This window comes from Alligator sinensis, unplaced genomic scaffold (genome assembly GCF_000455745.1).
Source record: "Alligator sinensis unplaced genomic scaffold, ASM45574v1 scaffold291_1, whole genome shotgun sequence".
NCBI classification, from domain to species: domain Eukaryota; kingdom Metazoa; phylum Chordata; order Crocodylia; family Alligatoridae; genus Alligator; species Alligator sinensis.
The window spans coordinates 391,129-414,409 of NW_005842391.1; the positions used below are offsets into that span (position 1 = coordinate 391,129).

Sequence of the window (23,281 nt, forward strand, 5' to 3'; positions counted from 1 at the left end):
TATAAAATTGCATTTTATAAGAGCAATTTTATATATAGCTTTTTAAAATTGGCATTGATAGCACTAAATAGCAGAAGGTAACTTATTTTTTCCAATGGTGGACCTTGAAATGGAGTCAGTAATAGAACCATTATAGGTATCTATATTCTAGGAGTAAAACAACTTCACCAGTTGAATGATTCCCTAACTCAGTGTAAATTTTTAGTTAAAAATTACCAACTGCTGCTTCTCATATTTTTACTTTCAGACAACCAAATATAAAACAATGTGAATAGAGGTTATATAAAAATAAAATAAAAAAAAAAAAAAAAAAAAGCACAAACCCCCAATAGAATATGTTCTCTTAGATAGTACAAGAGATGTATACAAACACTGAGTAATTAATCTTGCTTTTTAAATCTCTTTACTTCTACTGAAGTTTAATTGAAAATAAATACTCTTTTTATAGTTTAGACAAAACAGAAATCTTTCCTACCTTCCTTTTGCACTACTGTTTTTGTTTCATTTAACTTATCATCTGCTTCACCAAGGTTTTCTGTCAGTACCTTCAGCAAAACATTCAAATCTTCCTGACTTATAATAACCTATGAAGAAGTAGTTAATTTTTTTCAGCAGATCATGCATTATCAGGTCCTTAAAGTATTCAAAAATTAATATAGGAAAGCAGCATTTATGGCCAGAATATTCTAGCCTGTTATCTACCATGTATCACAATCATCAACACCAAAAACAAACAAACTAACAAAAAGTCAAACATCACAATCCAGGTTTCATTATAGTCCTTACAAGTCTTGATATGTGCTCCATAGAAAGGAAACCTATGCCACCTAGCAGGTTATGACCCTTAGAACCATGAAAAAAAACCTAAAAACCTGGCTAGAAATAAATGAGATGTGTTTTTACTTCCAGCATTTTATTTCTAAAAGACTTAAAGCTCATGTGGCTTTCCTACAAAGGAAATACATTCTAAATTGCTTATCATAGTATTTTCTTTTGTTTTGCTGTATTCTTTCAACAAAAGACAATTATGCCTATTTACTTCAATCTCCTCTAAAGGTAACAATGCAAGAAGTGTTGTTTGCCCCTAACCAACCTGAAATTTTAATGAAACTCCAAGTCATTCTTTCCTGACATTTACACAGAAACACTAATCCTTCTCCGTACACATGGAACAACTCATTAGGTTTCAACAGAATTACACAGTGTTCCATCTGTGCCTAAAAGCAAAGCAACATAAAAATCATCATTGTGTTCACTATTACTAGTTAGATTTTATTTTTAAATAAATACTTACATTCAAGATATCAAGACACCCTTTGATTTCCAACATGGGAATTGTATGATACCAAGCTGCAGCTAAGTTTCGATTCACAATCAGATTCAGGTTGATAGGATGAAGTATCTGAATGTCAGAATGTGGAAAACCTGGCTGTACACTTGTCCTAACAAAGACCAAACAAAATTTGAAACAGAACTATTAAAACATGTCATTATATTTAAAAATCCCCAAGAACATACACAATTTGCTAAGGAAAATAAAAAGAATTAGGAAAATGCAGATACGTTTCTATACAGTCAACATCTGTATTTAAATGAGTTTCAAGATGAAAGGTAACTTAATTTGAAAGGTGCATGTAAGACTGTGACTAATATTTGGTTCCATCACACACAATACTAAATCAGAGAAGTCAAGTCATATAACCTTTGGGAAGCAAATTAGGCCATGGAAAGGTATCTTATCTGTAGAATTAAATATATACATCTTTGTAGTGATATAAAAAGGGAACATACAGCCCTTTAAGCTGTTTGTAGCGCTACAAAAATGATTTCATGGTATTTTCAGATTAGACAATCTTCTTAGTAGGGCCTTAAATGTATAGTTATATATAGCACTATAGGAAAATAGGGGTCTCTAGGATCCCCAGCATCCCAATCCTCTGTTCTTCCTCTCCACCCTCCTCAGCAGGGAGGGAGGAATGGAGAGTGGATGTTTCCCTCCCTGATAGCCTCCAGCAGCAGGCTGTCAGGGAACCTGCAGGGCATGTGGTCCTTTGGTCACCTGAGTAATCCTAGGTCTGGCAGGAGGGTGAAAAGGGGCAGGGGCGTTCCTGCCACCACTGAAAGTCCCCTAGCAAGAGCTGGGCTTTGGCTGCAGCACAAGATGAGCTTGGCAGGGGCAAGGAAAACAGTTCTTTGCCCCTGCTACCACAATCATTGACATCCTACCCTCTATCCTAAGATCCCTCAGGGTCAGGGGGATAGAAGAAGCAGCTCCCAATTACACCCCTGACTGGAGAGCTTGCCTTTGGAGGTGACCCTAGCACTCCAGGCAAGGGACTGGAATTCCTTTAGGCCCACACAGCAACACATTTTCATGTACTGCCACAAAGTGCTTAGACAAACTGTTGACTGTTCTGTTAAAACTTAAAATAGCAAAACGTACCGAGACACCTTGAGCTTTGTGAACTGCACACACATTTCATCAACAACTGGAGGGAGTAAAGCATCTTCCACAGATACCAAGTTAAACTTGTTTTGTACTCTGATCAAACCAAGGTCTACTACTATAGCATTATGGGACACTGAAGACTGAGGTATGACTATAACTGGAGCTTTTAAATCAATGTCCACTGAAAGGCGGAAACTCCTCTGAGCCAGGCCTTTCACACTGGTTGCAGCCTTTTCTGCAGCGTGGACTGTAGCAGCACTCAGTGCCTCCTTTGCTGTTTGGAAATTGCTCAGGAAGTTCTACAAATCAAAAAAAGAGAGAGAAAAGGGAAAAATAAAGCTGTTAGCAGTCAAGAATAAAGAACGGCTACGTTTTCTGGTCTTACTTATCCTACATCAAGAAAACATTTGAAGAGAAAGGAGATAACCTCCGTCAGGCAGGCAAAAAGGTACCAATTGGAATTTTATATTATTGGACATAACTGAATTTATATTTGGTTTGTAATTATGCTGTCATTTACTTCTTAGAGGTGTGAGCTTTTTCCCTTCTCCCCCTCTGCCTTTTTAAGGCCCCACAAAGAAGAACATCCACTACAATATTCCACAATATAGTTCAACTGTGGAAACTGATCTTTCAACTATGAATGGAGTTGAGGGATATGATTTCAAAGGCATTTAATCAATTTGGACTACTAAATTCTCATTTATTCAATTGCAAGCTGACTATTAAAACATCTTTGGAAGACTTGAATCCTAGCTCAGACCTAAAGTATAATAAACTAATAACTTCCATCTTCTTTGGGCATTCAGCATTAAAAATACCAGGAGCTAATTTAAACTAGTATTTTGTTTCTTGGTGGGCTTTGGGGGTTTTTTGGTTTGTCTGTTTGTTTTTAAAGGTCATCATGCAGTGCTTTAGTTAAAACAGAACATGAATACTTTAAAATGCCTATGTACCCTTCAGAAATCACTACAACACAGAAAGGAGTGTGGTGTGTAAGCAAGTGGAACTTCTGGCCAATTTAATTCTTTAATCATTCAGCAGTAGTGCCTTCAAACACAGTTCTACAACATTCTTAATTCTTTCTTCTGTGTAAGTAGCCAAAATGTCAGATACAGTTTTGAAACATGAAGCACAGGTGTGTGCTATAAATTCTACTTAAAAGTTTGAGTTCTGTCTACTAGGTAGAAGCACTTACTTTATAAAAGCTTTGTATGAAATGGAAGTGTAAGCTGCAAATACCTATAAAATAAATACTTCATAGGACTTAGGAATAAAAAGGAGGAAAATTAGGTCTCATGAATTGTAGGTCATGAGAAGAGTAACAACCAACTGTGACAATTGAGAACATTTTTAATGCTGGTTTCCGTATGTTTGTGCTGATTTCTAGTTCTACACAGTAACTGAGGCAGTACACAAACAGCAAGTGTTTCCCCTAGTAAACAGGAATTCAAACTCATAAAAATCAGTATTATCTTTTGAAATTTAAGCAAGCAGAAATTAATAGAAATGCTTCAATCATTCAAATTCCTACTGGTATACAGTAAGAATCAAGTCTATTCTTCTGTAATGGACACCAAGTTTTCAGTGGCTTGTATGAAGAGGATGTACACAAAGAAGGCTAATTTAGCCATGTAGCATAAACAAACAGCAAATCTTACCAGAAGCGATGTGAGAAATTTATGAAGATAAACTATCTGGATGCAGCCTACTTTCAGAGAGATAATACCATCTACTTTGGACATATCAACATAGGCTTCTTTCTTAGTAGCATATGGATATAATGACAAGTTGAAACTGAAAACTTCATCTCCTACAATAGAGACAGCCTGAAAGAGATTTACAGTATTTGAAACCAGCATTCTAGTAGAAAATAAAGTTATTAACTTTCTTTAAAAACAGTCTGCTGGAGGCTTATGAAGGAAAGCAAGTAAACTAAATATGAGGAGTCCAAAGTGTTAAGTACCAAAAGAATACTCTTTCTACATTTATTTGTGGCTTAAGTAGTTGTACATATTTTTCAAATATCTAATCAATTCTCAAATTTATCTTTATAGCCAGAAATTTGTAGTAGTCCAAATCCTTGCAAAAGCTATATAGCTTCTTTAATGAATACATGACTTTAGCATATGAATGCAATCAACAACTGTTTCAAATAATGAAGTCAAGCCAAGCTAAGAGTGTCCATTCTGAAGTCTATTGACATTTTTCATAATCTAACCAAAACTGAAGAGCCTTTATTGAAATAAAGGTACATTTCCAGGTATATAATACAATCAGTTGTTCAATTAGAAATTCCTCAAAATTAAGGTTAAAAAATTGAAAGCATTTCTTTAAAACATTTCAGATGTACAATCATGGAAAAATTGTACACTGTTTGTTTAAATACCACAACCTGGCATGAACACAGAACTCAATAAGGAATGCCTTTCCAGTTTGATAGTAACTTGAGAGATGCAAGTTATTTATTATTATTCCATATTTTCTGCAATCCATGTACAACCTTTTTTTCTTGATTTATCTATGCATGTAGCACAAGGCTAACAGCTGCATGCAAAATATGATCCCTACACCCGATTCCATGCATGATTCCTCTATTTTTCCGTCTCCTGAATCCCAGCCTTCATTAATCTGGTACTGAAAAGGACTTTCACATGACCAAATTCTCATTCTTAGGTACAAAACCAGGAAGTAATTTTATCTTTTAATACATATACATTCTCTATTGAGCAAAATATAACCAACATTAAGCAACTGATGCAATCAATAACACCTGATTTTTTTCCCTTTTTGCTTATTTATTGCAGAATCGTAAAAAAACTTCATTTCTCTGAGAGACTATTTGCATTACTTGCAATGAACTGATTTTAAATCTTCAATTTGAAAACTAGAACTGTTGTCAGTAGGTCATAACTGCAATAATTTGATCCAATACTAACAAGTAAATGTGTAGAAAAACTAAGACAACCTAACGCTTCCTGTATTTCATTAAATGCTCCCATTTGTAAGCCAAAAAACCATTCGCTTTCTTCTCATGTTTCTCACTACATGGAAATTTAGAGGGCAATTTAATACTACAAACCTCTTTTTCAAAGTGCTCGTGATATTCACTTATCTGAAATCAGGTATATGCATCACATGCAATATTCCAAACCTGGTTCTAGAAATCAGATTTTAAAATAAGAATCTATACTATATTATCTGCCTATTGGTCCTTGCCTCTGGTCTATGCTTGCTATTCAACTTAGAATTTTTATTCAGTACAAAATTGATTATTATTAGTTCCCTGGAATCATCTGTGGGTATTGATTTGTTATAATTTACAGTAAGTAAATACACGCACATTTAAAACAGCAGAAAGCACCTTTTTACTCAAGTACTTAAGCTTACATTTCAAAGGGTGATGCAGCCATCTTTTTACACTTAAGCTGTATGAGTTTATTTACCCATTATATTTAGGCTTGCCAGGATTCAATTAAAATAAATAAAAAAATAAAAATAAATTAAAAAAAATAGGTAAACTCTAATTAATGTTGATTTCACTTCGCTTGCAGGCCAACAAAAATATGTCCATTGTTAACTGAAATACATAGAAAGGGGATGCAAGAAAAATGATGGCTGATGGAGTACATGAAGGCAGGGAGAGCAGTTCTACAGAACCATGCTGCTTGTAGTTTGGACTGCAACTCTCAGAAACCCCAGGGGACTGAGAACAAAGGAAGAGGAAGTGACAAGAAAGTGAGGGAGCTAGAGGCAGCTGGAGCTGGGACTTATAGCAGCTCTGATGCTCAGCGGCCAGCAGTCCTACATTAGTTATATTTGTCATAGCAGGGAATTAAACTGCACTATAATAATAATATAATGTCATTAAACGTCTACCCCCCACACCTCACTTCAAGCAATCTTGAAAAATGTAATTGATAAAAATCTAAATTAATTCTTAAAAATAAGTATTGAAATTATCCATAAAAGTTACTTTAAAAAACTGAGTTCTACCAAGCCTAGTTGCAAGTGTTTCACTTGCTTGTTCTTAACTATTTTCGCTTGATTCTGTACACTTTACACAAAATACAAATAAAGAAATAAAACCATACAAAAATCTGTTACCAGGAATTATACCTTTTTATGAATAGTTCTTGAATCAACATCTGTGACAATTATGTCTTTAAGCCGGGCAAAAAAGACAGTGTTACTTGGCTGAAGAAAGAGAGACGAGTCAAGACCTGCAACAGATATATATGAATTTACCATTCAAGCTACTTCGGAAATATTGTAGTCTGGTAGTTTGAAATTAGAAGGGACTGGAATTTGGGGAGATCTTAGAAGAGATAACAGAATTTACCTTCTGTAACATTATTACCCCTATTTTCCCCAAGGGTGACTTCAGCTATTAAAATGTAACAAAGTAAGTAATTTTGAGATAGAAAGACATTTGCATCCTGCAACCCCTTTTGAGAAAGCAGACAATTAAAAAAAACAAAAAAAATTTGGCATAAAAATGCTGTTTTATATCCAAACTATATCACCACTGAAATCTAACTGGAAGAGGTAACTATTTATACTTCTTCAAATGCCATCTGCCATGGCATTTCTTTAAAAAAAGAAAAATAAAATAATTTTAAAAAATGGATAAACTGGGGTGAAAGTATTTGCATCTAGCCTGGTGAATATATTCAGTTGTTAGTATGCCATTTATAACCATTCATTACTAATTGCTGGATATTTGCTAGCAAGCAAGCAAGCCAGCCATTAGTAATCCCCTTTGCTCTATTCTGTGATAATGGTCAGACTGAAATAAAAGGTCCCTCATCTGTTAGGGTAGGCAGACAGACATTTTGTTGTAGCATCATCTGATCCACCTGATCATTAGAATTAGACTTCACTTGTCTTACAGTCCTACAGGGCTGGGGCTCTTGAGACTGCTGGGGCTTCAAGGGGCCCACTTCTCAGAGCAACAGCCCTGGGTGCCATGCCCCAGGCATCCCCTGTGGGGGATTCCCAGGCCATGGATCCTCAAGAAGGGGAGCCTTCAAACATGCAACCTGAGTTGAGAGGGACAGCAGACTGCAGGAGTAATTCCCAGAGCACTCAGTAAGTGAACAGATGTTCTCCCTTATAAAAATGTCATCAACCTTGATTAGGTTTGCTCTCACACATTTTTGGGCAACTGGAGAATGACAAGGGGTGGGGACATCTGTTTGCTTGCAACTTGTGCTGCCATAAAAACGTTTATGGAGGCACAAGTGTGACATCTGTTTGCACCCTTAAATTACTGACAGCTAATCAGAAATACGAGAAGTTCCAACTAAAAGGAAGACTTCCAGGAAAACAGAACATGAATATACATATTTGGGTGCTAATTAAATATGCCAAGTTCAGTTGCCTATAAGAGAGTTCAATCTTTTTTTCTCCTCTCCCCCAATTTTAACCTTTTATACTTATCAAAGTTACTGGTTTCACACAGCTGAATTAAGTAACTAGAAGTAACACAATGAGGAAGCTGTCTACAATATGCTACTACCCTATTTTTTTTTTAAATGTAGTTGTATATGACTTTATAATGTTCCTATCAATACAAGGTCGCTACTGTAATGGTTGTTTTGTAGAATATCTTTACATGACAGTGGGTGCATCTACATGTGCACTTTATTCCAGAGCTAATTAGTCTACTTTGTAGTGAAGTGTCACCTTCTACACATGCACCATTATTAGGGCTCAGTAAACTAATCAACTCCACTGTGAGACAGTACTATCCCAGCAGTACTATCTTATAGTGGAGCTATTTACTTCGCTGAAATGCACATGTAAAATAGTCAATAATTTGGCATAAATTGCACCTCGTCAGCCTGAGGCCTGCTTCATCCTGACTCAAAATGCTGCTGTTGTGGGTGCACATGTAAATGCTGCGCCCAGGAGCAATTTACTCCGGCTCAAACTGCTCTGGAGCTTGCATCATGTTAATTGCACTTGTAGATGTACCCAATGTCTAGCAAGTCTAAGACTATATAAAATAGTTATGCTTATACTAAACAGAGTCTAAAAGATATCCAACTAATTGCATAACCTGAAAGATACTGGCAAAGATAGTTACTCTGGCCAAAGGATGAAATGCTATTGAAGGTTATAAGAATCTGAGAGAGAGAGGTGAATTTGTGGTCCTAAGAACTAGGTCTTACAAAAAGGAGGAAAATAATGGCCATTCTTCATAGGGAAGTTAAAGATATTCTTTATAATCTATTAAATGACTAGCAGTTTTTTCATTAATTCTTTAACAAAAGCAAGAATTTTTGTGAGGTAAGGGAGCCATTACCTTGTATTTTTATTTCAGCAATGTTTTTATTTTCATCACAAACGTTTACGCAAAAGGCACCCAGCTTGGCAAAAAGCTTGAAGTGAAAAATGTCCTTATCCTTGGAGGTTTGGGTCGCTAGCAAAAAAGAAAGTAGTTAATAGTGCAGCTTTTCTTTATATGCTTAAGTATTTAGCCCTCCTCCACCCCTTAAATGTATTATTTGGCTTCTGTTTCTTCCCCACCCCCTTCTTTGAAGCACTGGAAAATTGCACGCGATTCAAAATATGCTAGGCGATTCAAAAATATGCTAGTGCTTCCAAAGGTACCAAAAACTCTCAGGTGCCTAGGTGATGGGTCTTGATCACATGGCCAGAGTTAAACAGACTGCCAGATTTGGGAAAGCAAGGAATATTCCACCCAGTCAGATTAGCAAACACCACTGTGGTTTTTCCAAGCAAAGCTTAGGAATTCTGGGCTCCTATACACATGAATGGAACCTGTTCCAATGTAATGGAAATTGAGTTAATTGGGTCTGCTGGAACACAGAAATTGATGCACTCCAGCTACCTTCCACATCGCGTGCATCAGCATCACCGTGCATCTCCACACTGAAAAAATAGTAGTGTGCCGCTCTGAAATGAAACACACACAATGAGCTTCAGGTCAAAGTGCCCCACCACCATTTTTTAGCACAGGGATGCATGGCAATGCTGATGCATGTGACATGTGGGAGCTTTTAGTTAGCGCAGCTCACTAGTTAAAGCATCGGGTACCACATCCCACAAAACAATGCCCATGTTGTTAAAATGGAGACAGAAGAAACATCAAGCAGAGGCAAGTTCTAACCCTGGACTCACTTTACACTGCTGGGGTGGAAACAGTCCCAGAAATAGGGACAGCACAGTTTGACCCTGAGCCCTGAAGTATTGAATTCTCTAGTATTAATGCAAAGATGAGAGAAATGGTTGTCTCAGTGGCTTGCAAAGACTGCAGTTGGATGATGCAAGTCAATAAATTTGGTATTGATGCCAACACTGTACACTGTAGCCTATACCTTTCTTCAAGCTAACATATTCGCGTTGCTTTTGCCCTTGCATCTGTGACAGTCCTTCATCACTAGAATGCTGCCTGCTTGAAGCAACATCTGTTAGAAAGTTGAGAGCAGAGAGAAGCGCTTGTGTATGGAGCAGAAGGTTTAATGACGAAAAGACCACCTATTAAAAATCAAAAGATTCCATATTATAAAAAGGCAAATCAGAACAGGTTAATCTATAGTTCATGTTACTAAAGGGTCTGATGTGATCTGGACAAATCAATTTCAAGCACATTCTCAAGAATGCCACAACTCCAAAAATACATAGTTCACCCAAACTAGCAGTAATGGACAAGGCTCTTTTCCAATCCACAAAGGGCAATGCATAGAACAAGCCTTATCCTACACCGATCCCACAGAGAAGGTCCAACTAGGTAATTGGGATGTTGAAGTGACGGGTATCTACTCTCTCTCGGGCATGGAGAGGCATCTAACATCTCACCCAAAAACCTTAGTCTCTGCATAAGTCCCTTCTGTGCCCAATTTAAGCCTCAGGCAACTTCAAGTGATGCCCTGCACTTTATCACTCAAATGCCACACCTGTCAGATGTCTGAAGAGGGGTATTTGTGCCCAAAAGCTTGCAAAGAACAAGTTTTCCAACTATTTAGTTGGTCTAATAGAAGATATCACATTTACCCGAAGAACCTTGTATACCCATCAAATTATTTTTTAATCGGATACTGAAAAGTGATTGTTGCATCAATAACCATTTTCCAGAAATAAAACAGTCAGTTTACCGTGAAGAAACCGACTCCATGAAGAATCATAGAGCTGGAAGGCACCCTGAAGTTCATTTAGTCCAACCCCTTGCACAGATTAAAAAATGTATGCTATTCCCAAACGAATCTCAGACAAATGTCTAGAAAAGGCTTATTAAAATTAGGTGGGAAAGTAGCAGAATGTGCAAGAACAATATGATTTTTTTCTCAGCCACCTTCCTCCAAAGTTCTGTATGTGAATCTGCATCAAGTACAATAAGCACTTTGGAGCATTTCAGGCTTCTGAAATAAGAGTACAACCCAAACATTTTCTAGCGCTTAGAATTTGCATGAATTGGATCAACCAGAGTTCAAAATGCACATTTTTAATGATTAAACATCTCCGAGTTTGATTTGCACTTGACCCGTTTTCTTCTGCAACTCATTATCTTAAATCACTATCTACCCTTCCAAACATTGTTTCCATTAAATTTCTTGAGATCAATAAGTAATGTACACAATCCTCAAATTTCAAATCTGAGTTTTGTTCAACAGCCAACATCAATCTCTGGCTCCAATTCATGTTTAGAAAAAGGGCAAAACATTTACTTTTCTACCCTATTTCCCAACATTAACCTCTTTTTCCAATTTAATGATGGAAGGAATGAAAGGTAATCAAGGAATTGCCCTTTAAGTTGACTGTGGTCATAACTTAACTAACCTTACCAATCTCATATTAAGGCCTGTGAAGCTGTAACACTAAAATCTTAATTATGTGAAGGATTCGCAAAGCTATTAATGATTTTAACATCTTACAATCTACAGAAGCCAAATTCATCTAAAGTAACTATCAAAATAATACAAACCGTGTAAGCCTAATATCTGCCTATAACAAAAAATGCTTCAACAGCAGCATTCTCCGTAAGACGCATACTTCATTAATACAGTCAACATCACGGAAAAGCCCAACTTGGATTTCCTGTTTTAGGCCACGTTATCTCAGGCCTCCTCTACACATGCAGATAAAGGCACAACTGTATCTAATACATGATCCACGCAAGTGTGCCTCCTGCCATGCCACACATGCATGGCAGGAGGCACAATTGTGGGATTGAGCATTAGCTCCAATGATGCCTTATTGCTGGTGTAGGACAACCCTGAACCTGGAGTCTCACTGAGTCAGCAAGACAGGCTCCCATGCTTGAGCACTAGGGCTGCGCGCAGCTTCAGTCCCCGATTCCATTCGGTGGAGATTTGGCCCTCTCTGAATCCGAATCAAAATCAGAACCCTCCAAATCGCTTTTTCGCTGGGGCGCATGGAGAATCCCATAGGAGCATGGGGGGTTCCCCAGCGCGCTCAGCAGCACACCCAGAAGTGGACCAGAAGCACTTCTGATCCACTGGGAAGCGCACAGGGCACCGCCCCCCCCCCCCCCCCACCCACAGCGTGTGTGGCGGTGGGGGGGGGGGGGGGGGGGGGGGCACCAGGACTCCCCCTGCAGACAATCACCAAGCTGGGGAGGCACGGGGGGGGGCCCAACCTACTCCCTGGCAAAACCCAGAAGTGGACCCGAAATACTTCCGATCCACTTCCAGGTTCACCACTGAGCATGTGGAGGGCCCCCCCCCGCACTCCTGTGGGATGCTCCATGCGCCCCAGCATTGCAAGCTGCACCTGGTACCTCAAAGCATGTAGAAAAAACGTTTAAAGCTGTGTCTGTCCCAATCACTGATTCTCTGAATCAGCATCGAATCTTCAAATTTGGCCAAATCAAAAACGGGGACAGCAATCCAAATCAAGAAATCAAATCACTGTCCCCAATTCCGGCCGAATCTGAATCAAATAGAGCCCACTTTGCACACCTCTACTGAGAACCCCTTTGCAGAGGGGGCTCCCAGCTGCAGGGACCACATGCAGCTGAGACCAAGAGTCTCGCACCTGACGGGGCTCTCTGTCCTGGCTGTGCCATATAGGCAGCCAGGACTGAGAATCTCTGCATCTGATGGGGTTCTCAGTTGTGTAGCAAGGAATAAGTAAGACTTGTATTCCTGTAGTCAATCTAATGCCTACTGAAAATAACAGTACATGGTACCTACCAGGCTCCATGACCTTAACTTTACTGGGGAGAAAGTGCCTTTTTAAACTTAGGCTGAAATCTACCTCATGCTAAACCACTTGGTTCCACTCAGCTCAGGAAACTTAATACATGCCACTCCTTAGCATTCATCAGGAAGAGCTTGCAAATCAAACTAAGTAAAGGGTAATTCAATCAATCAAATCAACTTACCCGAATTGTTTGTTCAGTGTTATCAAAAGTTGTCTGAAAATCTGGACCAGTTATATCAGCCTGAAAGGAAATAAATATGACAGCATGGTATAAGTGTTTAATTATGGAGACAGTAACTTCAACAAAATGTTTGCTCTTATACAAACTGCATTTTGAACAGAATGCATCTCGAGCGTGAAGCTCATACCTTGATGTACTCCACTTTTAGAAGGTCTAGGCCAGGTTGATCTGAAGAGCTAATCAGATGAAGAGGCTGTTTTTTACCTGTAACATGCCAAATAGGAGCATACTGAAAATACAGCTTTTACAATACTGAAGCCCTCTTTTCAAACCATTAGGTCTCCAAAATCATGGTTCTGACAGAGGGGTGCTCCAATATCCAAGAACTAGTGTCTGTGCTTAGTTGATTCTTTAAGCAAACAATGAAAAATGTCACCATTGGGTCCTTTTATGACTTCATACTGACAGTCGCTTCCATTAAAATAACCTCATTTCAAGAACGAACACTAGATTTAAATAAACAAGTAATAAACGTGTTCGACTCAGAGGAAACATGATAGACACTTTTCAGTATAAGTTTAATTGTTCAGTTTCTTATTTGTTTTTTAAAGTGATAAATGAATAGATGTTCAGCTGTTAATAGAGGTTCATCTAGCTAGTGAACACACCCTCAGGAGTTTATTTTGTTTTGGTTTGTGTTGCACAGGTTTTGGAGAGGTACACACACACACACACACACACACACACACACACACACACACACACACCCCCAGCTACACCCTCCTCCAATGTACCCATTTCAAATAAAAAAACTAAAAACACAAATCTTTGAATATAAATATCAAGAATGGATTTTTCTCTCTCTATATCACTGTGTACAAATATTAGTTCATGCTCCTATGCATGACTAAGTGAAGTGACTAATTTTTCTAAGATCTGTATCCATGTCTGATGTTAAAGGACAGATTCAGAAGACGGGTAATGTTACCTACAACTGAGGCAACATTAAGTTACATGATTACCAGATAAGCTGATAAAAATAACATGGGTGTCTAAATGGCATAAACCACATCCAGAGTTATATGTGGAAAACTGTAGTTTTCTGTGCCTACAAAACTGCAGCCATAAAAAAAAAAAAAAGGAGGCAAGACTAAGCCTCAAACTTAGCTATCAAAAAAAAATTGCACTTCTCTAGAACATGACAATAGTTATTATGGTTCAAACGTTATCATTATAGCTATTAAGCAGACAGTATTTTACTTCTTTATTTTATCATTTTCATTACCTCCATTTTCGTAGCAATCCAAGCTGATTTTCTTCAAATAAGAAACAGCTGTTAAGCTGTATGTTCTGACTGTGGTTTCTGTTCCAAGATGCATTATGTTACATAGAAGTACAGTTTCTTCTATTTTCTGTTGTCTGGTAAGTTCTAAAATTACCTAAATGAGGAAGAATTGCACAATTACTAATAAGACATCTTATCAAATAGTATTTGTTCACATCTAATGTTCTATTTCCTCCAAATCAAGAAGGGGAAAATGAAGCTCCAGCTACCTTTGCGGTCTTATTTGCTTTAAGAAATAGCATTATTGCACCAGAGTCTGAAAAGGAAGAGAGGACTGCTCTAATCTACACTACCTGAAGCAGAAAGAATAGACCCATTTTTCCCTTCAGAAATTTAAAGAAGGTCAAATGCTTCAGTTACCAACCCCCCACCCCTGCCCAAGAAAAACAAAAATATTCTCCATTGCAACATTATCCTCCACTTTGGAATTCTGCTGAACTACATACAGCACTGAGGTAAAAAGGTGCCATTTACCAAGTGGTAGAAGTACTGCATGTAAAAATACAAAATAATGAACACCACACACTACTATCAGACTAGACGATACATAAAGTACTTTTTTAAATTTTCTTTAGACAAAGCAGGATTAATACAAATTTAAAGAAAAATTAAAGCGCTTGCCTCTTTAATTTCAAACTTTAGTTGAAGGTCTGTCAGCTCTTCTTTAACAGCCTCAGGCTCATCTTTTTTTCCATCTCCTTTAATTAAAGCACTTTCAATTGGTTTGGAGCCATCTTCAACATCAAAATATTCTTCTTCAGAGTCTATTAAAACAGAAGTACAAGAAAAGAAATATCCACATACAAAATAAAGGAAGAAAACACTATACCATAAAGCAACATACTGATCTATAACAGTCAATTGTACTTTGTCTCTTGACATGGTCTGGTCTGTACCAGTCATTTGCCTCTTGACATTCTCTGAAGTTATTTTCTTGGTATGCTAATTGCAAGTGAAAAAAGTGTAAATTAACCCACTTGTGAAATGACTGAGAACTCACCTCTTGATATATTTATTCATATATTTCTGGACTTGAAAGTAGAAAAACTTATTTGTAAATAGCTTTTATACTATGAACTGATCAGAAGAAACAAGTGGTTATCATAAAACCTAGGTGTGTGCATTTCACAACCTGCTTTATTTGATCCAAGAAGCCAGTTGGTTGTGGTTTTTCCTTCAGGGGGGCACCATTTCCACACACAGCTGGAGCTCATCCTGGATTGGGCAGTCATACCCTTTGAAATACATGCGACAGCAGACTGCTGGAGTGCCTCAGCTACTCCCATTTAGTTCGCAGATGTTCATCTTCACAGGATGGATAAGAAACCTAACCCTGAGAAGTATCTGGGTTCTACTGTTGTTTAAAATTGACAAGCTTAGTACCCATGCTCGCTACCAGCAATCTCAATAAAACCTCAGTTTTGAAATTTCTAGATACTCATGAAATTAAAATTTCTACTACAGTCCTTTCAGAAATCAGCAACAACTAAATGTAACTGCTTTCATTACCTCAAGTCTTACAAATTTAGAAGCTGGTATCAAAATTTCTTACCCGACTCTGCTGCATCTAACAATAGTGATGACTCAAGCAAACCTTTTCTTCCATCTAGAATAATGGGGATAGCACGAGCCTACAAACAAAAGATTGTCAACTACAGACACTGATCTATTTGAACTTCATAAGCCTTCCTTATGATATTTAATTTTCTGATTAAGAGATCCACCTCACTTCTAACTTACTGTCTTGGAACAGTGAACGTAGTCAAATTAACTTGCATTTCCAAGTTAGGACATGACAAAAAAGGTTTCTCACCTTTCTTCAATATGGTTAATGATATACATTCACCTGTTCTTACACATCATGATGACAACAGCTAAAGTAGTCCACCTGAATATGATAGTGTCTGCCCTTCCTTTTCCTTCCCACTTTCTCCCATATAGCCTACAGGCTTGTGTTATCTGCAAATATCTTCTTTCATCCAGTTCAATGTGCTCAAACCTCAGTGTTCACCACTGTCATCTTTTAGCTCTAAGTAGTTTACCTTAGTGCTTGGAAGTGACAAGGCTGACTTCTGAGGCAATGGAATGCTATCAACGAGATCAATAACCATCTTGATCTTTTGGTCAGAGAGTCTCACATGAACCAAAGGAAGTCCTCCTGACACTTTGAATCTGAAAAGAGATAAAATTATGACAAAGAAATACAATATGAAGAGAGATTTTAATGGGACTGAAGTTAAGCATTGAACACAACCGGCTTTTCAGCAGGTACCTCAATTATTTTAAAACACTTGATTAACTTTTTAAGAACAAGAGTTTAAAGATATCATCTGTGTTAAGCGTTTTGGAAGGCCTTCAAAATTAATGGTAATATGTTTAAAAACAAACAAACAAACAAACAAACAAACAAACAAACAAACAAACAAACAAACAAACAAACAGGTATTTTATGCTATATAGATGCAGTAATAGCTCATTTCTTCATTTTACTTGTTTGACAGAGGAAGATTAGCCCTCCAAAATTTTTCTAATCAGAACCACTTTCCCACTCTCTCACCACAAACATCCTAGTCAAATGCATTTCCTTTGGCCTTTCAGTATGGATGACAAAGGTATATAGGACAACCTTTGTCCCAAGACCTGGGTGCACCTCCTCAGTACAGAAATCCAAAGCCGAGTGCTGCTGACCTTAGCTTTGGAGCAGGGGTGTGGAAATCAAATATGAATAAACATACAAAACCAGCATATTCCAGACTACTTGTGCATTTAAACACATTCCACTGCCACAAGGTTTGTATGTTTTACTCAGAAAAGCAGAGAAGTTTGTACTGTGTAACAGATATGTGAAAGTGGTACTTGCAGCAGGAGACTATCCAGGAGTATCCCAAGTCAGATGTTCCTCACACTGCAATAGGTCATATACAATAGAGAGTATTGCATGTTTATCTACCGATTTGGAAGTCTGAATTCAGTACAGTAAGAGCTCTGTTACCCGGCATCCCCCAGGAACGCCGCATCTGGGGCGTCCTTCCACCCCTTCCACAGCATTGCCACCCCTCCCGCGGGGCCAGGAAGCAGGTCCTGCACAGCTCCTCACAGCCCATCATGCCCCCAGGCCGTGGGGACTCGGCAGCACAGGCTGCTTTGCCCCCTGAGTCATGGGGGCTCAGAAAATCCAGAAGCGCCAGTGGGCACTTCCAGTTTCACTTTATCTTCAAAGCCGGCATGCTGGTTAGTGGAGCATGCCAGCTTGTGAGATGCCACGTAACAGAACTTTTACTGTAGAAAGATTTTAATACATGAAATAGTTAAACATGAACAAATCCATTCTGCCTACCCCTAACACTTAGGAGTAGATGTATTAAAGAGACAAAGCTACAAAAAGCCAGCTAAATCAGTCTGGACTGTAGGCAAGTGGTAACCATCAAGTGATAACCTAGATGGGGGATGTCAATTACTTCAAGAGTAAATCTGACTACGAAAAGAACATAGCAGAAAGAACTGAATGCTATAAATCCCAGAGGTTTATTCTTTGAACTTGTTGCCATACGTGAGCAGCAAAGGCTACAGAACTGGGCAGAGCAAGTGTTACTTAAACTGTCACATGGTTCCCAAAGACAAAAAACAAACAAACAAGAAATCCACAGCTTCAGTGGGACTCAGGAACATGCTGCAGCTACTGAAAGCGGCTGGCTCCAGCTCTACACCAGTGGTTCTCAACCCTTTTAGACCCAAGGCACACCTATGGAAATGCCGGCTCTTCATTTTTGTGCTTTTTCAGCCTACAAGAACAAAAAAGAACCATTTTTCTGTTGCAAAGAATTCAGAAAGACCACAACTATTGATTTGAAATCTATGGGCTTATCTTGTTAAACCTAACAGTGCTAATAATGTGGCATACCACAGCACCCTTGAAAGGATCACAAAGCACCATAGGATGCAGTGACACCCTGGCTGAGAATCACTGCTCTAGGCCCAAGGCAGCCGACCAGAGTCTGACCTAACTTCACACACTAAACTTGCTACAACCCCACTCTTGTGTCTATCATCCACCAGAGGGGAACAGACATATACACCTGCCAGTGGTTCTCTCAACTCTGGTGACGGCAGATGAATGACAAACCTCAGAGTCCTAGGTTACACTTCAAATTCTAAGAGAGGAAGAATGAGTCTTCTTCCCATCTTTGGCTCTCATTATTCCCCTGGCTTCTACTTGTACAAGTTCCCTAATTATTTCACTGCTGCTCCCACCTCTGGTTTCTTTCCCTTCATTTCTATCACACTCTTAATCCTTCCTCATCCTTTTGTATTGACACCAGGTTTCTACTCCTCTTTTCTGCATGGATGTCAGCAAGGTACACTGAAAGCACAAGAGACATGCTTTCTGCTCTGTTTCCTGGTACTACGCTTGCTTTTGGCACTCATTAGCAAAACCTTGCTCAGCTCCTGCAGCCACTGCATAGAGTACGCTCAGTCGCTAAATGGGTATACTGCATATGGAATTCAGATGACAACGAAAAATGTGAGTATGCAACATGCTCAAAGCAGTTAGACTAGCAAGCATCTGCTAAGCACATGCTTACTGATTTATGAACAGTTTCTAATTCTGGGAAGATTTTTACAGGGAACACTTGGCTGATACCGGGGTTAGTTCTGCTAAATTCCTAGTCAAAGAATGAGCGAGCTTCCCAAAAAACAGTAATAAATTAACATATGCCTTAATTTTTTTTCCCCACTCAATTTGTTCCAAGAAATAGTGGACCATTTTTAGTGAAATTTTAGTTCTCCATCTCAGGCTGAGTTTAAATATGGAAGTAATGAGTCTGAGAAGACCCAAGCTCAAGGCAACTGAAACAAAGCACGAGGTGAAAACTTTAAATACCTACCAACTAAAAAGTCTTCCTTTAAAGCATGCAAAAGGACATTCAAGCTCTATTACTGAATACAAATTATGATATAGTAAGGCATGTTTTTCCTCCAGAAGTCAAACAATTAAGCAAGAACTTTTGTTAGTGCTGATACATTACTTGGCCATTCTGATGTCTTTCTCCACCATTGCTTTTGCCAACTGCACATGCATGTCCATAGGCTGCAATATGTGCAAAGTGGATGGATGCTGAAATCTAGCCTTCTTCCAGTCTTCACCTACAAATTAGATAATTCACTTAATTTAAAATGTTCACCTACTCCATTTTGTAACTACATAACAAATCATTTAAAAGATCACACAGATTTAATTCAATGTTAAAAACCTGTCTAATAAACTAGAGTATCACTTGTACAGAGTCAAATAACTCCATTATTTCATAAGCTGAACAGCTTCCAGTTCCATGTTACTTATCAGAAGCAAACTTAATCCAAAGCTAAAAAGGTACATCTCATTAAGGAGACTACAGAAGTATGAGCAATATGATTTTAGTCATAAAAGTATTTAAAAAGTGCTATTTCAGTACATCAAGTTTTGTATGCACCTCAAAACATTTTCCAAAATATAAGTCATCCATGTTAAATTTCATTATGCACCTGCATATACACTTTTGCAGCCAAGCCAAACTATGCAGATCAATATATACTGTCCTTCAATTAAATAGCATGTGAAACCTCCATCTAAAAGAGAGTGGGATGGGGAGGGGAGTAGGGGATTGGTATTTTACTAAAAAATTCTTCTTAACACCTAAATGAACCAGTATGGTAACAGGTCAGCCAGTTCATAGAAGATGCATACTAAAAACAAAAACCAAAAAAAATTCCATGACTTTCCATCTCTAATTTTGGCTCTGTTCTTCTTTTAACTATGCTACTTTAAAAAACAAAACAAATCAACCCACCCAACAGTATCTTCTAGTACCAAAATTAAACATCTTTAACTTAATGCTTGATTAGATAGGAACCATACTTTAATACCTGCTCTGCTTAAGAGAAGTTGCACGTTTTTGATTTCTACATCAAACTTGTCGTAAGCTTTGTCCATAATCTCTTCTAAAGATGAAAAACTGGAAGCTTGATTACTACCTTGATTTATACTAGTCAGCTGGTTGAACAGATAAGAAATAAAATTAAATTTCAGTATAGAGCATATACAATATATTGTTTTGCATATTTCAGAACGCTAGAAGTAGTAAGACTTTCCTTTTTTGTAGTTTGCAATCTGACTACCTCAGAAGTAGGTCTTCACCCGTCTGCTATAAACAAAGCTTGTTCTAGTGATCCTTAATATGGATGAGTTTCCTATGGCACCATCTCTCAACTCCAAATACATTACAATATGAAAGCTATATTCCACTTCCATCAGCAACACATTAAGTTCACTAAGATGTATTTTGGTATTTGTAACTTTAAAGAACATTCTTAACTTTACAGGGACTTAGAGCATCCATTTTACAGAAATACCACGAATTAGTATATCTTTCACAATCTAACACATCCTCTAAGCTCTAGTTTGATTAAAAATGACTACTAATTTACTAAAGCAACACAGACATACAGCAATTTAAGTGAAAAATATGAACCCAGAAAATTCAACTCTTTTTTGAAAGACTGAAAACTATGGTTCTCTAAAAAATAATTAAGAAAAAAAAAATAAAGTTCTTAATTATTTTAGAAATTTATAGCAAAACTGCTCACAAAAAAAAAAAATCTGTATCCAATACTCACTGATGTCTTCAGCACAAGGAGTCTGCAAACAGGTGTGTTTTTACACATACCAATAAGCACTGCTGTTGTCAGTCTTACATGAGCAGTTACATCAAATTACTGGGCAATGGTGTGGGCAGGTGGTAGTTTTACAAAAAAGTAGTCTGCTGGGATTGTGCAAGGACAACTACTTCCCCTTCTACAGAATTCAAAGGAAGCTAGTTACATACCTGAAATGTACCAAAGTCCAAAATAAGCAAGTCTGACTTTTCCTGATAGAAACCAGTCTGTGGCACCACAAGGTAAGAAGGTTTTAAGTTAATCCTCAAGTCAAGTACTTTTCGTGTCTCAATAATATGTGCTAGCCCTTAAATAAAAGGGGGAGGAAAGGGGTGAGAAAAACTGACATGGAACACAGAATAGGTCAATGTGAAAGTCATCACCTTTTACCATAGGGACTTACTACATAACTTGTATTTATGCAATACAGTCACTCTTTGGCTAACATCTCCATATCCCAGAACTCAATTGAGCAGGTAATTCAAGCATCAAAATCTATTGAAAATTATTTTGGTACTTTATTTATCCTCTATATAGTCAAATTTGCAGGGGCAGGTGGACAGGCAAGAAGTCACACCAAGTGAGGCACAACAGCAAAAGTAAGACAACCAAAAAACCCCACACAAAACTAAACAAAGCCCCCCCCCCAAAAAAATTAGCAACACTAAGGCCTCTAGACCCTTTACTAATATCTGTAAGGATTCACTTAACACACACAAATTTACCTGTAGCAGTTCTTTCTTTAATTTCTTCCAGTTTAGTCAATGTGGCTGATGTCAGTTGTTCAAGATCTATTCCTTTACTTGTCTGAAAGAATTCCACCATTGCATTTATTGTTTTCTATTAAAAAGAGGGGGGAGAAGGTAGATGCATTTCAGTTTATACGTTTGTCCAATGCATGCTGCACAGATTTCAAGATGAGATTTAATATTGATCTGAAGTTTAGGTAAAGCAAGGAGGTCAAGCTATTTTTATACAAAAACGTTTGAATGAGATTGAGAATCAGCAATATGGAAACATAACAGGACCTTCTAAAATTATTTCTAAATTCATTACTTACTGCATCATATTTAATTTCCACAGGCTGAGATTTCACTATAAGACTCTGGTCAGCAGTACTATCCTCTGGATTGGTCTCGAATGCTATTGTGAGCAAAGATGATTTACTATCCCCTATGGAAGCCACAAGAGAGGGCACAATGTTTTGCTGTCTCAGACCTGTCACATACCAGTTTTCAAGTTTTGCTTCCACTCTAAGTTAGAGAATAAAAACAACAAGCACATTTTTTCCATTATTCAAAAGCACATTATTTGACTTGAGTACAAGCTACTACAAGTTTCACGACAGTACAAATGTGAAAAAGAACATTCTCTTGTACAAGTCAATATGAGGGCTCAGGGCAAATAATCAGGAGATAAAAATTCTTAGGAAATATCTAAACTTGTACGGCTTGTAGATATTTTTTAGAACTTTAAATATTTTTGGTTTAAGTAACACATTACATTAACACTAAGGTGACTGAAATGAAGTTCCAAAGGAGGCTGGCCAACAGTGCTATTCTTTGCAATTGTGTACCAGTGTTTCAAACTACTTACTTTTACTTTAAAAATCTAAACATTTCCAAGAAAAGTGTGCAATAAGTGTAGACAGTTTTATATATTGCCCAAGAATCACCAATTACAAATAAGAAAGGAAAAAAGTATTTTCCTCATTCCCCCTCCCGTTTGTACAAATGATAAAAAGCAAAAAGCAAAAATTACTTTAGTGCTTGTGCTCCAGGTCTCTGTGATATTGTAGTGCTTAGATCAATTATCTGTATTTTAAGAGTCTCTGGTATATCCTTGTCTTCTTTAATTGTAAGAGAAGTGCTTACCAGCTTCAGTGTCACTACATGAGCAACATACTACTTGGAAATAAAAAAGCTTAAGTTAGGCAGCTTAGTACAATGAGATTCATGTGCATTTAAGTTCCCTTATATTTACCACACACTCTCACTTAAACTTCAGGTAGACCAGTATCCTAATGTAATGCCGTTTTTCTCAAGCGAGACCTTGTTTTCAGTTTACTTATCCCCTTTTTACGACGGTAAAGTGCTGGATAATACAGCTTTTACTGTAATAGTTTACTATCCGGAATGCTCTATTAACCAGCATGTGTCGTAGACGGCAATACATCTTGCCATGCGCTCCTCATAGATCTGTTATTTATGGAAGCTTCCGGATGCTGCCAAGCTGTGTTGCTAGCAGCAGTCTCAATTATAAATCCACCATTGTGATTGCGTTGTGCTGTATCATGACTTTACTGCTGAATATCTCGCCCATCCTGCAACTATGGCTAAGTATAACTCTCAGGTAACTGGCATATTTGATTAACCGGCTCCCCCATTCTCCATGGATGCCAGGTAACAGAATTTTACTGTAT

The 23,281-nt window shown here is 37.8% G+C and overlaps 1 protein-coding gene across 5 annotated transcripts in view; it reads right to left on the reverse strand.

Annotated features, from left to right (window-relative positions):
- Nucleotides 1–23,281, reverse strand: part of VPS13C (vacuolar protein sorting 13 homolog C) — a 157,803-nt gene that overhangs the window by 84,412 nt on the left and 50,110 nt on the right. For all 5 annotated transcript variants that reach the window (XR_003095490.1, XM_014522744.2, XM_025211176.1 and 2 more), the window contains 19 exons: nucleotides 22,621–22,763; nucleotides 21,920–22,112; nucleotides 21,585–21,699; nucleotides 21,030–21,166; nucleotides 20,071–20,197; nucleotides 19,194–19,311; nucleotides 16,209–16,338; nucleotides 15,719–15,797; nucleotides 14,788–14,930; nucleotides 14,107–14,260; nucleotides 13,009–13,085; nucleotides 12,822–12,881; nucleotides 9,796–9,955; nucleotides 8,760–8,876; nucleotides 6,569–6,672; nucleotides 4,111–4,278; nucleotides 2,444–2,748; nucleotides 1,295–1,442; nucleotides 476–584 (listed from right to left, as the gene is read on the reverse strand). Coding sequence is in view for 4 of the 5 variants with exons in the window: in XM_014522744.2 (XP_014378230.1) it covers nucleotides 476–584; nucleotides 1,295–1,442; nucleotides 2,444–2,748; nucleotides 4,111–4,278; nucleotides 6,569–6,672; nucleotides 8,760–8,876; nucleotides 9,796–9,955; nucleotides 12,822–12,881; nucleotides 13,009–13,085; nucleotides 14,107–14,260; nucleotides 14,788–14,930; nucleotides 15,719–15,797; nucleotides 16,209–16,338; nucleotides 19,194–19,311; nucleotides 20,071–20,197; nucleotides 21,030–21,166; nucleotides 21,585–21,699; nucleotides 21,920–22,112; nucleotides 22,621–22,763 (2,587 nt within the window). In the remaining variant the exon portion in view is untranslated. The remainder of the gene's footprint in view (nucleotides 1–475; nucleotides 585–1,294; nucleotides 1,443–2,443; nucleotides 2,749–4,110; nucleotides 4,279–6,568; nucleotides 6,673–8,759; nucleotides 8,877–9,795; nucleotides 9,956–12,821; nucleotides 12,882–13,008; nucleotides 13,086–14,106; nucleotides 14,261–14,787; nucleotides 14,931–15,718; nucleotides 15,798–16,208; nucleotides 16,339–19,193; nucleotides 19,312–20,070; nucleotides 20,198–21,029; nucleotides 21,167–21,584; nucleotides 21,700–21,919; nucleotides 22,113–22,620; nucleotides 22,764–23,281) is intronic.